This window comes from Pteropus vampyrus, unplaced genomic scaffold (genome assembly GCF_000151845.1).
Source record: "Pteropus vampyrus isolate Shadow unplaced genomic scaffold, Pvam_2.0 Scaffold1115, whole genome shotgun sequence".
Taxonomy (NCBI): domain Eukaryota; kingdom Metazoa; phylum Chordata; class Mammalia; order Chiroptera; family Pteropodidae; genus Pteropus; species Pteropus vampyrus.
This window is the reverse complement of record NW_011889896.1, coordinates 1-12,791: the sequence shown is the minus strand read 5'-3', so window position 1 is coordinate 12,791 and position 12,791 is coordinate 1. Positions and strand designations below refer to the sequence as shown.

Genomic DNA, 12,791 nt, shown 5'->3' with positions numbered 1-12,791 from the left:
TAGGATTTTTGCATCTATGTTCATGAGAGATATTGGTCTCTACTGTGTGTGTATTTGTGTGTGTGTGTGTGTGTGTGTGTGTGTGTGTGTGCGTTTACCAGGTTTTCGTTTCAGAGTAATATTGGCCTCATAAAATATGTTAGGAAGTATTCCCTCCTCTTCAGTTTTTTCAAAGAGATTGAAGATAATATGTATTAAATCTTTGAATGTTTGGTAGAATTCACTGGTGAAGCCATCTGGTCCTGGACTTTTCCTTTTGGTAGGTATTTGATGATTGTTTCAATTTCCATACTGCTGATAGGTCTATTTAGATTTTCCAGTTCTTGATTCAGTCTAGGAAGGTTGTATCTTTCTAAGTACTCGTCCATTTCTTCTAGGTTATTAAATTTGGTGTCATTTACTTTTTCATAATATTCTTGTATGATCCTTTGTATTTCTGTGATGTCAGTCAAATTTCCCATCTTTCATCCCTGATTTTGTTTATTTGTGGCTTTTCTCTTTTTTCTTTAGTTAACCTAGCCAGGGATTTGTCAATTTTATTAACTTTCTCAAAGAACCATCTCTTTGTTGCATTTATGTATTTATTTTTGTTTTGTTTGTTTGTATTCAATTTCATTTATTTCTGTTCTACTTTTGATGATTTCTTTCCTTCTGCTGACTTTAGGCCTCATTTTTTCTTTCTTATCTAGTTTTTAAAGATGAAGTGTTAGGTTGTTCTTGTTTTTCGAGATAGGCCTGTAATGATAGGAACTTTCCTCTTATGACCGCTTTTGCCATGTCCAAAAGTTTTGATATGTTGTACTATCATTATCATTTGTTTCTATGTATCTCTTGATCTCTCTTTTTATTTCTTCTATGACCCAGTTATTCTTCAGTGGCATGTTGTTTAATCTCCATGTATTTGTCATTCTTTCTGATTTCTTTTTGCAGTTGATCTCTACTTTTAAAGCATTATGATCAGAGAACATGGTTTGTATGATTTCAACTCTCTTATATTTGTTGTGACTATCTCTGTGTCCCAGTATGTAGATGATTCTTGACAATGTTTCATGTGCACTAGAGAAGAATGGATAAGCAGCTGATTTGGGATGGAAGGCTCTGTCCATGTCAATTCTGTCCAGTTGGTCTAATGTGTCATTCAAGAATGTTATTTCTTCATTGATTTTCTGTTTGGATGAACTGTCCACATCTGACAGTGGGGTATTTCGGTCCCCTACTACGATAGTGTTTTGGTCTGTTTCTGCCTCTACTTCTGTTAGTATTTGCTTTACACAATTTGGGGCTCCACGCTTGGGAGCATAGATATTAATAAGTGTTATGTCTTTTTGGTGCATGATTCCCTTTATCATTATGAAATGTTCATTGGTATCTTTCTTTAACATTTTATTTTGCTGATATTTTCGATATTCTTTTCAATTCATACATAAACTTAGAATTGATCTATTTCTAATCTTGTGTTTTATTCAAGGACAATGAATGTTTTTTTTTTTTTAATTTAAGTCTCTTTCTGTGTCATTCAAGCGTGTTTTAAATTTTCTTGGCGTAGATATTCTCATTAAGTTTATTCGTATGCATTTAATCTTTTTTTGTTGCTATTATATTTGGATTTTTTCTGTCAATATGTTCTCCAACTCTTTATTTGTTTTGCTGGTTTGTGTGTGTATAAAGACTACTGATTTTTGCATGTTAACTTTATATCCTCCTATCTTACTGACTTATTGTTTCACTTAACTTGACATTGTTTCTGTTGGGCTTTTCAGGTGTACTGCAATTTCATCTTCACATGGAGGTGGCTTTACTTCTTGTTATCCATTCTTATGAGATCAATTAATTTTCTGGTCAGCTGACTAAAACTTAACAGTAAGAGGTTGAATACAAATGAACTCGTGGGCATATTTTCCCGTTTCTGACCTATAGGGAAACCTCTTGTGGTCCTCCATTAAATAAAACACTAGCATTAGGAATTAGTTAAATATCTTTTGTCACGTTAAGAAAACATTCTTGATTCCTAATTTTTTGAGGGTTTTCTTTTTTTAACAGGAATGGGTGTTGAGTTTTCTCAATGGTTTATTCAGCATCTATGGTGATGATGATATGCTATTTGTACTTAAATATATTACTGTGGTCAGTGATATCAGTGGAATTTCTAATCTAGAAGCAACCTTATACTAACATAAGAAATCCCACCCTGGCACAATATAGTACTTTATAAATGTACTGTTGGTCATTTGCTAATATTTTATTTAATATTTTGTATATTACCTATCAGTGTCATATTGGGTTCATAACAGGAGTTAGAGAATTGTCTTTTCTTTGTAATGATCTTGAATAATTTTGGAGTATAGGTACTTACTGATATGTGGTGGTTTACTGGAATTCAGCATTATATTGATTTGAGTGAGATGCTTCTTGCAGGTAATTCCTCAATAACTTTCTCTGTTTCTCCTATGAAAATTGGCTAATTCAAACTTCCTTGCACTAGAATTGGAATTTTGGTAATCTGTATTTCTCTAGGAAATTATCTCTTTCAGATAGATTTTCACATTTCTTTGCCTAGAAGTTTGTGAAGTAATCTCTTTTATTTTCTTTTTTTCTGTTTCACTGGTTATATATCCTTGGTAATTTATCATTTTGTAAATTTTCTCTTTATACCTTTCTTGCTTTATCAAGCTATCCAGTATTGTGTCTATTTTAAAACACAAGATTTTGATTTTTTAAATTCTGTATCTCATTCATTTCTATTGTTATTGTATAATTTCTTGTGATGTCTTTTGGTTTACTTAAGTTTTTTATAGTGTTTCTAGGCCGTTATTTAATTCATTCATTTTTATTCTTTTGTTTTCAGTCATAAAGTCTTTAGAACTCTGAATTTGCCTCTGATCACTGCTTTAAATGTACCCTTGGATTTGATATGTAGTTATTTATTATCATTCTTTTAAAACATTTCTGTAACTTTGTATAGTATCTTCTTTTTAAGTGAACATTTTTTAAGTCAAAGTCTTTAAAAAATTTCCTGGTATAAAAGCCTTCTTCTTTTCAACTTTTCATACTAATTTTAAGTTGTGTTGCACATGATTCAAGAAGATCGCTTATAATATTTTCACTTTATGGAAATTAATGAAGTCATCTATGAGATAATTATGATCAATTTTTGACAGGAATATATATTTGGTTTACCTTATGGATTATAGTGTTTAGATCTTCTATATCTTTACTCTTTTTATATATCACTTAATCTGTCTTGTACTGACACTGGTGTATTCAATCTCTCATTATTACTGTGTTTTCATCTAAGTCGCCTTCCCTTTCTGCTTATTAAAAGTGGTTGCTGTGTTATTTGGGGTGTAAATACTCCTTAGTGTTATGTCTTTCTTGTGAATCTTGGATGTTGTCATTAAGATATGTTCTTGGTCTTGTTTAATGCTTTATTAAAAATCATTTTAACCACCTCTTTTCTTTTTTAAATTATATTAAATTTATTGGATGACATTGCTTAACAGGATTATATAAGTTTCAAGTGTCCGATTCTATCGTACATCATCTGTTTACTGCATTGTGCGTTCAGCACCTAAAGTCAAGTCTCCTTCATGTTTTGTAACACTTTCCTAGCTGGCTCATTAATTTGTATCTTTGTTTGTTTCCCCAGTATCATTTAACACTAATCTCCTGCATTATGTCAAAAAGATTATTGTACATTTTTCAATTATTCTCTCTTATCTCATTTTTTAGTTGCATAATTTCTGTTTTTATTCATGACGTAAAGCACTTTACAGTACTCTTTCCAACATTCTCTACCTTATTTTAGTATTTAAAGTAACATCCTTAATATAAGATATTTTAGTGAAGTTTCCACTGTCACATGTGAGATAACGATCCCAGTCATTTTCAGAAGATGACTTGGCAAACATTATCTATAGAGACATGAAGTAAGTATTTTAAATTGGGGGGCCACATGGTCCCTGTCACAACAACTCAGCTTTGCCATTGTATTGCAAAAGCTTAAATGAACAATACATAAATGATTGATCATGACATTGTTTCAATCAGTCTTTCTTTACATAGTCAAGGAACCATTGAATTACCCTTGGCACACTGAACCACCGTTTGCAGATCCCTACTCTACTACATTTGTCAGGAGAGCTGAGAGGTGCAGAATTTCCTAAGTTACTCCATGGTGGAGAACTGTTTCTCTATAGGCTGTGATAATTGAAGAACGTCTCAGCCGAGACTTTCTTTTTAGTCCATTTCTGTTTTTGGATTTCAAAAAATATTCTGATTCAAGGTATGTTCCATATCCTCAAAATCCTTGCTTAAGTATAATTTAGTATGTCGACTTAAAGTCTCCTTCTGCTTCATGGTTGCCTAATACGGGTGACATTTTGTTTCCTCATCTTTTTGTGCAGTATTTTGTATGGAGTGCCCCTTCCTTTTCTTCATTTGTATGCTAATGGGTTCCTTCACAAGATTTCAAGGTTAAAGATGCCATTTTCTGCCAGTACAGCAAAGTCCAGATCCTGTATTTATTTCATTTGTTTGTTGTGGCAATGGAGGGAGAAGGCGAGAGTGCTCTGATTTTGTGGTCCTCTTGTGTCTGGCATGATGCTTAATTTTTCCCTTTTGTTTCCTTTACGAACTTCATTACTCGAGTGCCAAAAGATGCTTTTTTCTTCCTCTTTGCCTTTGTCCTTCCCTAGAGGATCTCTCTTTCAAAGACTGCACCTTGAAATCTCCCTCACCCACTTAAATGCTCATAGTTTGGAGTCCCTTCCCATTAGGCCCTGCTTTCATCTTTCAGGACACCCATTAGGTATTTTCAGACTTACTTTGTGCTTAGGCATTCTGCCATAGTTTTAGGTCGACTTAAAGCTGCTAACCATCTTCCTTCATCTGTAGGTCTTGCAGCATTTCTTGGTCTGGCTTTGCTTGCCACAAAGCCTAGTGATGGGAGTGTGACAGATTGCGTGCTGGGATTTCATGAGTTTTCCTTTTTCACTCGCAAGTATTTTGAAGTTTTGGCATTCTCTATTTAAAAATAACGATGAGGGTGTGGCTTTTGTGTAGATTTACATTTCTCGTATTATTGGTTTGTATCCTTTGGGGAGGAAATATTGGGAGGATGCCAGCTAGGTGGTCCACATTGACTCCTGCCAACTTAACTCTATTTTCAATTGGAATGATATATGTATGTATGTAAACCTTTACATATATACACATATGTATATCTCAGAAGTCTATGTGAGCACATACTAACACCTCTATATACTTTACACACATGCATATCTATTTTTATTCTGTTGCTATTGCAGAGGTCGCAGGAGGTGGCGGTCGGATTCACTGTCCACTCGTTCAGTAAACATTTTCTCCATAGCTAACATCGGAGGCAAACGAGAGACTTTAGATATCATCTAAGCGTTTCTAAATACTTGATACTCTGAAGCAGGTTGATGAAAATGGACCAAAAGAGCACAGCCACTCTACTAGAGCTTGCTGCAAAGAGTCTGCTGAGTAATGAGCCTGCAGCTATCCACGCCCTGGAGGAACTCCCACGAGACCTCTTTGTTCCATTATTCGGTGCTGCCTTCTTGGGTGGGCATATGAATGTACTAAAGGAAATGGTGAGGGTTTGGCCCTTTCGCTGTCTCCATATTGGGACGTTGATTAGAGAAGAGTCATACTATGAAATCTTGGAAGCCATGATTGATGGTCTACAGATTCTCCCTGCTCAGAACTCTTCCCCTCGGTAAGACTGCGTGCAATAGAGATGTAGTAAGTCAGCAGGAGGGTATTCTAGAGCTTGGGGCAGGGGATTTCCTAACAGTCTCCCAGTAGTAGCCAATGGTGAATGCTGAAGATCTTTGTGGCCCTATTGATTGAACACTTGCAGTCAACTTTGAAATGCCAGTGTCTTACAGAGTTGGCTAGTGAATAGTAGAGGTGATCGAGGGTAGTATGGATGGATTTACTTCCTGAGTGTGATGACATGGTCGGAAGACTTGGACATAGAGACTGGGGAGGACCAGATTTCAAGAAATATGGGTTAAAGAATGAAAGATGTTGAATTTGTATGGAAAGTACTTCTTGGCGAATGGTATGTAAAGTGAAAGCCAGAATGAAAGGGTTCTGCTTCTGCTTTTGATCATTAGATTGCTGGGTTGTATTTCAAATCAGCTACTTCTCATCCCCTGTCTCCTCCTCTCCTCACAGGGGACCAAAACTGAGGATCCTGGATTTAAGGCAGGACCTGGAGTGTGAGACAACATGCTCCGAGTTCCAGAAGAGGACCCCTTCCTGTTCTGAGTCTTGTATTTACTCTCAGCATTCCATCTTTAAAATAAAAGAAGCCCAGAATAATGCCAGGAGCCTTGGGATTGTTAATTCAGAGTCTGAGTCACAGTCTGCCTGGGAACCCATGGAACTACTAGTGGATATTTCCATAAGTGGAACCTTGAGGAAAAATCAATTTCTTTCTTTCCTGCGGAGAAAAGTTGAGCAGAGCTTTGGTTCCTTGCATCTCTGCTGCAGAGGTTTGCAAATCGATAACATGTCTTCCGACAGAAGTATCCTGCGCCTTGTGGATATGGGATGCACTGATAACCTGGAAGTGAAAAAGGCTGATCTGAGTGAAGTCACCACCCTTTTTTATGAAATGATCCACCTGACCAGCCTTAGTCTGTTTAACATCCCAACGAAATCTTGCAAGGGGAGAAACTTCAGAAATTTCCTCACCTGGCTTGGGAGGCTAGACAACCTCCAAGACATCAGCTTATCTTTCTTCTACCTCAAAAATCAGCTGCAAAAACTGCTCAGGTGAGGGGGCAGGGAAGAATCTGGGTTCCCTGAACACACCATTGTTAAAACAGAAGATACTATGTTTGGGTATTCATAAGCTCCTTTTAACATTTTTCTCCTCCCACCTCAGCAGAGGCACTGCTGGGAGTCTGAAACTGGCCAGGCTCGGGAGAGGTACATCCTGATGAGGAGAAAGAAAAGATTATGAAGGAAGCTGTGCATATCCATTCAGGTGTCCATGCGCAGACACTATGAAATGTCTCTAAATATATTGGAGAAAAAGACTCAGTCATTCTCCTATTGAAGATTACACTCTCTAGAGAAGTAGAAGAAACTTTCAGATGGAGAAATGTTTTATATTCTAGGACTGGTGCACATCTCCATGAACTGGCCAGAATAGTTAACACTGGCAGTTCATGTTGCTCCTTATTATCCCCAGTGTTTAGATCCTGAATGGAGAACTTGTCTTCTGGGAGATAGTCAAGGGAATCCCCAGTTGGCTGCCTTGCCAGACCCATCCTCACCAAATAAGTGAAAAAAATCCACCATTGATTATGTTGTATATAGTAAGCATATATATCTTTATTTCACTTAATGTGTCCCACAGCCCTGTATAATAATTACTGTTGTGCAGTATTTACATATTTAAAACATTTATGTCAGAGTGGACAAATCACTTTCTAAGGGTAACAGATTTACTCAGTGTGACACCCAAGGTCCCATTGTTAATGACCGTTGTAAAATATGTACAAATCAATTTACTGTGACGTGCCAAGGACTGATACATACTTCAGGACTCCCTGACCTGGCCCAATCCTCATGTCCCTGAAATGATCTTTCTTTTTCTCTCTACAGAGTCTTGCCACCAGAGTTGGATACATTGTATCTATCTTATTGTGGCCTTTCTAACAGAGATGTCACTGCCTTGTCCCAGAGCCCTCAGGCCACCCACCTAACAATGCTGATTCTCAGTAACAATGAAATATTCTCAGAAGCTTATGAGCCCTTCCAAACTCTGCTGGAGAATGTCTCTGGAACCCTGCAGCATCTTCAGGTAAATAATTGCCGGATAACTGATTCTGCTCTGTCTGCTGTCCTTCCAGCCCTGAGCCACTGCTCCCACCTCCGTGTCCTGAGCTTTGCCCACAACCCCATTACAATGCCTATGCTCATGAGTCTTCTGCAGCAGTTAACATCCTTGATGGAACTAAAGCATGTGATTTATCCTGTCCCAGTCCATTGCTATGAACAAGAGGATTCTCATAGCAGGTTGGATCGGCAGAAACTTGCTGAAGTACAGGCCCAATTGATGATGATGCTGCAGACGGTACAGCGGGACGACATGAACTGGACCACTTCACATGAGTAATTTCCACAGTGGAAGGAGTTGTTTCAATGCTGATGTGTGGCCATTAAATCACTCAGTGTTTCTCCTGAAGCCCAAGTTTGTAGAGACACAGATATAAAATTCTACTGTTTGAGGAAACGGGGGCTGAGAACAATGGCTATGTGACTGACCTCTATAAAAGAGAATCTCTTAAAAGGAAGTAGAGGAATTCGAAAGGTCCTGTGAATCTCTTGTCCATTGCATTCAGTGTCCTCCTCTGGTTGCTAATCACAGTGTTGGTCAAGCCAATCAAATGTCCATCATTTCCCTGCCTATACTGACTGGGCCATTTACCCACCTATGAGCACTTGACACAAGTCACATCAGTTAAAACTTTCTGGATGTGGCAGATGTCGAAGCCAACAATTTTACTCTCTAGGGTGCTGCAAACTTCTTGTACTTGTGATTGCCTTAAGATGCTTATGAGAAAGCATATGCAAGTAAAGGGAAACAAACAAGCTATCCTCACTACCTACCGATATCTTCCTCAGCGTGTTGGTGGTACCTGCTTTCCCAGGTCTCAGACCCCTGGTCAGTTAATCCTTAGACCACATACCTTCACCCGCTCAGTGTCTGTTATGATTTAGGTACTGTTTCAGGTGCTAGGACAGAGAAAGTCGCTGATCTCAAAGCACTCAGAGTACAGAGATGTTCTTATGATTTGTCAGTTTCTCCACTCTTTCTTAAGGTATTTGCGGAAATTATTTTCCCGCCCCTCCCCACACGCCAGATGTTTTTTCTCACTCATTCTCTTACATACTCTGCTCAGTCCTGTTGGCTTCTTTATGCTGTTGGGTAGCTGCTCAGCCCTCAGCTCATGGTTTAACTGTTATCTCCTCAGATAGGATTTTTTTCTCTTACTTTTCCATTTAAGTAGGTGTACTCCATTGTTGTTCTTTCCTGATGTACCATTTACATTTCCTTCATGTACACGTCCTTCTGAATGAATTTTCAACCCTTTGATCTTCCACTAGAGGTGCACTGTTCATTATGGTACACACTAGCCATATGTGGCTACTGAACACAAGAAATGTGACTACTCTGAAATGTGATGTACTTAAGAGTTAAAAGCACACTGTGTATCCAAGACTTAGTAAGACATAAAGGGAGGGTATAGGGTAACTAATCGATAATTTAGTTATGCTGTGTACATGTTGAGATGATAACATATGGTGTGTCAAAAACAGTAAAGAGTAAAAAATGTCAATTGACTTGTTTATATTGTTTACATGTTGGCGTGATTACACTGTATTTCAAAGACTGCGTAAGAAAATATGGTTAACTAATTAATGGTCTGTGTATATGTTCACATTTCAAGATGATAAAACATTGCATTCTGACAACCTATTGTGAAAAACAAACTTAAAATTAAGTAATAGTGTGTTTCCATTGCTTACGTGTTGAAACGACGACATACCGAATGTGCATGACTTAGTAACAAAAGAAGAATGGAAAATATTTTGTGGTTCCTGTGTAGTGTCTCCTTGTTGAAATGAAAACTGACAATATTTTAAAGAGAGTAAGAGAGAAGAAAGTAAACGTAATTGGTGATATGTTTATATTCTTTTAAAGTTGAAATATACCACACGCATTTCAGAGTCTCAGAACAAAATTTAAAAAATAATTAATTCGTTCTCTTTGCCGACACCATGAAATGATACCAAACTGCATTTCTAGGAACTAGAAGAAGAATATAAAATTACTAATTATTAAAAGTTACTAATTCGTTATTATTTCCATTTTGTGATAACGCACTGCATTTCTGACTTACAAAGACAAATATGTTAACTACTACGGGAATTGTGTACATTGGTTTCTTTGTTAAATCTTATCACATGGCATTTCAAAGAATTCCTCAGAGAAATGGAATAAGAAACTAATATGTTTATTTGGCTTCCATGTTAAAATTATCCACTGCATTTCAAAGACTTACCAAATATATAAGCTTCATTAAGCACTTATTTCTACAGTTTGCATGTTGACATTATAACTGTCTTTTAACATTTTATTAAATAAAATAATGATTAAAATAAAATCAACCTGCTCCTTTAAATCTCTCTGTAGATTGTTGAGGCAAAAACTCATGAGATACTCATATTTGGTACATCGCATTTGGTACATGTACTTGAATGAATAAAGAGGACTGAATAACGAGATTGTGCTTAACATCTGTGGGGGATTTTAAATACTTCTTGACCCACGATTCAAGAACATCGTCCCCTGTGATGGTTTCCTTTGCATGTAGCTCAAATAATCCACTATATTTTTTCAGCATTCCAAGTTCGTCCTGCAAAACAATAGGGCCAAGAAACGGCAACAACAAATATGGACTCTATTTGAGTGACGTGTGGGACTTACAGGACCAGAGGAAAAGGAATTTCCATGTTGTAGGTTTCTTTTAAGATAACATGCTGATATGCGATATGAATCTCAAACTGAGGGACACTTACCCCAATGTATATGGGAATGGAACATTTTTTCACAGAGCATCTGAAGTGTTGTTCACAAAACAGGGAAACCCTGACCAAAGTAAACATTGAGCCTTGATTTACTAAGAGCCAAGGAATGTATGAATATAATAATTATAATCTCTTCTTCTCATTAAAAATTACTTCTTATTCTTTAATTCACTTTATCTTACCTCGTTGGCTGGTCTCTCACCCATTAGATCTTTTGCTTTTTCCTTATTCAGAGATAACCCCATTTTCTAATAATATTTCTGCTAGCTTGGTGGCAAAAATAATTGCATAAGTGCAAATCATTAGACCACCTTATCTACAGCAACAAATATGGTGCCTTGGTGTAGAAAACAAGATGCTTCCTGTCTGGCTCAGCAGACACAAGACCTCTCATTTTGTGCAAATACACCATACTTTTTCAAAAAGAGCCTCGTTTTTATAATTATTTAATAATTATAGCTGCCATGTTGTGTGTCCCTATTATATGTCAACCCTGGTGGCAAACTAATCATGTAAGTTAACTCATCTGAACCTCAGAAACTTACTGAGAGAATATTATTTTAACTTACAGATGAGATACATGAGTCAGGAGAGGCCACAGTATGCCATGGGAGTAGACCATCTCAAATTTCAGTGGCTTATTCATCATTCCTATTGCAGGTGCATGACAGGTGCACACCTGTAACCAGGGCGGAGGGGAGGGGAGTGATTGTTGGGGGTCTGAGCAATTCTTATGGGAAAAACTTGGAGACCCTAATGGAAAGAATGGCCACCATCTCAGCAATGGTTAGTCACTTTGCCTGTGGAGAAGACGGCCATGGGGTGCAGGGATATCTCAAATCATCGACCCTACGTTATGGCCCAGAAGTGCCACATTTCACACACAGCCCATAAAGGGTACTCGTCACTTAAGCAAGAAGTGCAGTTCTGCCAGGTACCTGGAATAGGGGAGAAATGGAAACCTTTGGTAAACAGCACTCCTGACTAGCATATGAGGGAATTGAAGCTCAGAGAGATGGGACACTTGACATAAATCACATAGGCAGTAAGCACCAGCACCAGGACTTGAATGCAGACAAGTACGTTTTCAAAGTCATTGTCATGTTCATTCTTCTTTCTACAATGTATGCTAATCTCTTAAATGAAATGTGTATATATTTATTGTAGAGATCCCATTATTTCGATGCACCAGTTCCCTCTTCCTTAATCACCTGTTGTCCCAATAGTGGAATTGAATAGACATGAAACCATTGGCTAAAATCATCAGCATTACGAAACTGTGGGTGTCTTCCAAAAACATGAATGCATTGGATATTTGAGTGTCTGTTGTAACTTTGAGAAAATAAAATGCAGTGGTAGAAGTAATGAATTTTTTGACCATTTGTGTAACAAATATTCTACTATTATCAATGCAGAGTAATAAAAATAAGAGTAGAAGTTAATGAAACTGGTAACGGATGTGGCAGTGTTCAACACAAATGCTAAACGTCAGCACATTAGAGAGAGAAGATTAAAAAAAAAGGGACTTCTGGAAACATTGGTCACCAAAATTAGAGATAAGGCATGGACAGAAAAGATAATTTGGGACTGAAAAGGCTGTCGTACTTGAGGGTAGAATAAGGACTGAAAACTTAAGACAAGGTGAAACATATATGTAGATAATATTAAAACTTACACTAAATGAGTAAATCTCATAAAAAAACTAGCCATACTGAAGAAAACGGAAATCTTAGTATTACTAAAAGTCGTCTTGACAAGGAATGCATGAGAAGGCCAAATTACTGGCCAATTTAAATTACTTACATAATGCAAAAAAGTATACAACTTTCGTAAACTTGAGCAAACTAAACCCAGCATTGGCCGAAACAGCTACTACAACATGTCAAAGCCATGTTTATTCCTAAGCAGACAATGTTTGGTTCAACATTAGGAGGTCTGCAAAGTAATTTAACACACCAGGGGAATGAAGGCAAAAGGAAAGGAATATTACCAATTAATATCGAGTAAAAAGGAATACAAAAAAAATTAAACAACCAATCAGGGTTAAACCACAACAATAACGATAATTCTCGACAATTCATAAATAGAAATTAGTTTCTTTCAGCTGACAATATTGCAAAGAATCAACTACATCACTCATCACACTGGACAGTGAA

The 12,791-nt window shown here is 37.1% G+C and overlaps 1 protein-coding gene across 1 annotated transcript in view; it reads left to right on the top strand.

The window, feature by feature from the left end:
- LOC105310117 (melanoma antigen preferentially expressed in tumors-like) overlaps positions 1-8,158 on the top strand; it is a 44,948-nt gene extending 36,790 nt beyond the window's left edge. Inside the window, exons 2-4 of the mRNA XM_011386331.1 lie at positions 5,441-5,740; positions 6,205-6,807; positions 7,645-8,158. Coding sequence (XP_011384633.1) covers positions 5,441-5,740; positions 6,205-6,807; positions 7,645-8,158 — 1,417 coding nt within the window. The remainder of the gene's footprint in view (positions 1-5,440; positions 5,741-6,204; positions 6,808-7,644) is intronic.
- Positions 8,159-12,791: the final 4,633 nt, after the last annotated feature.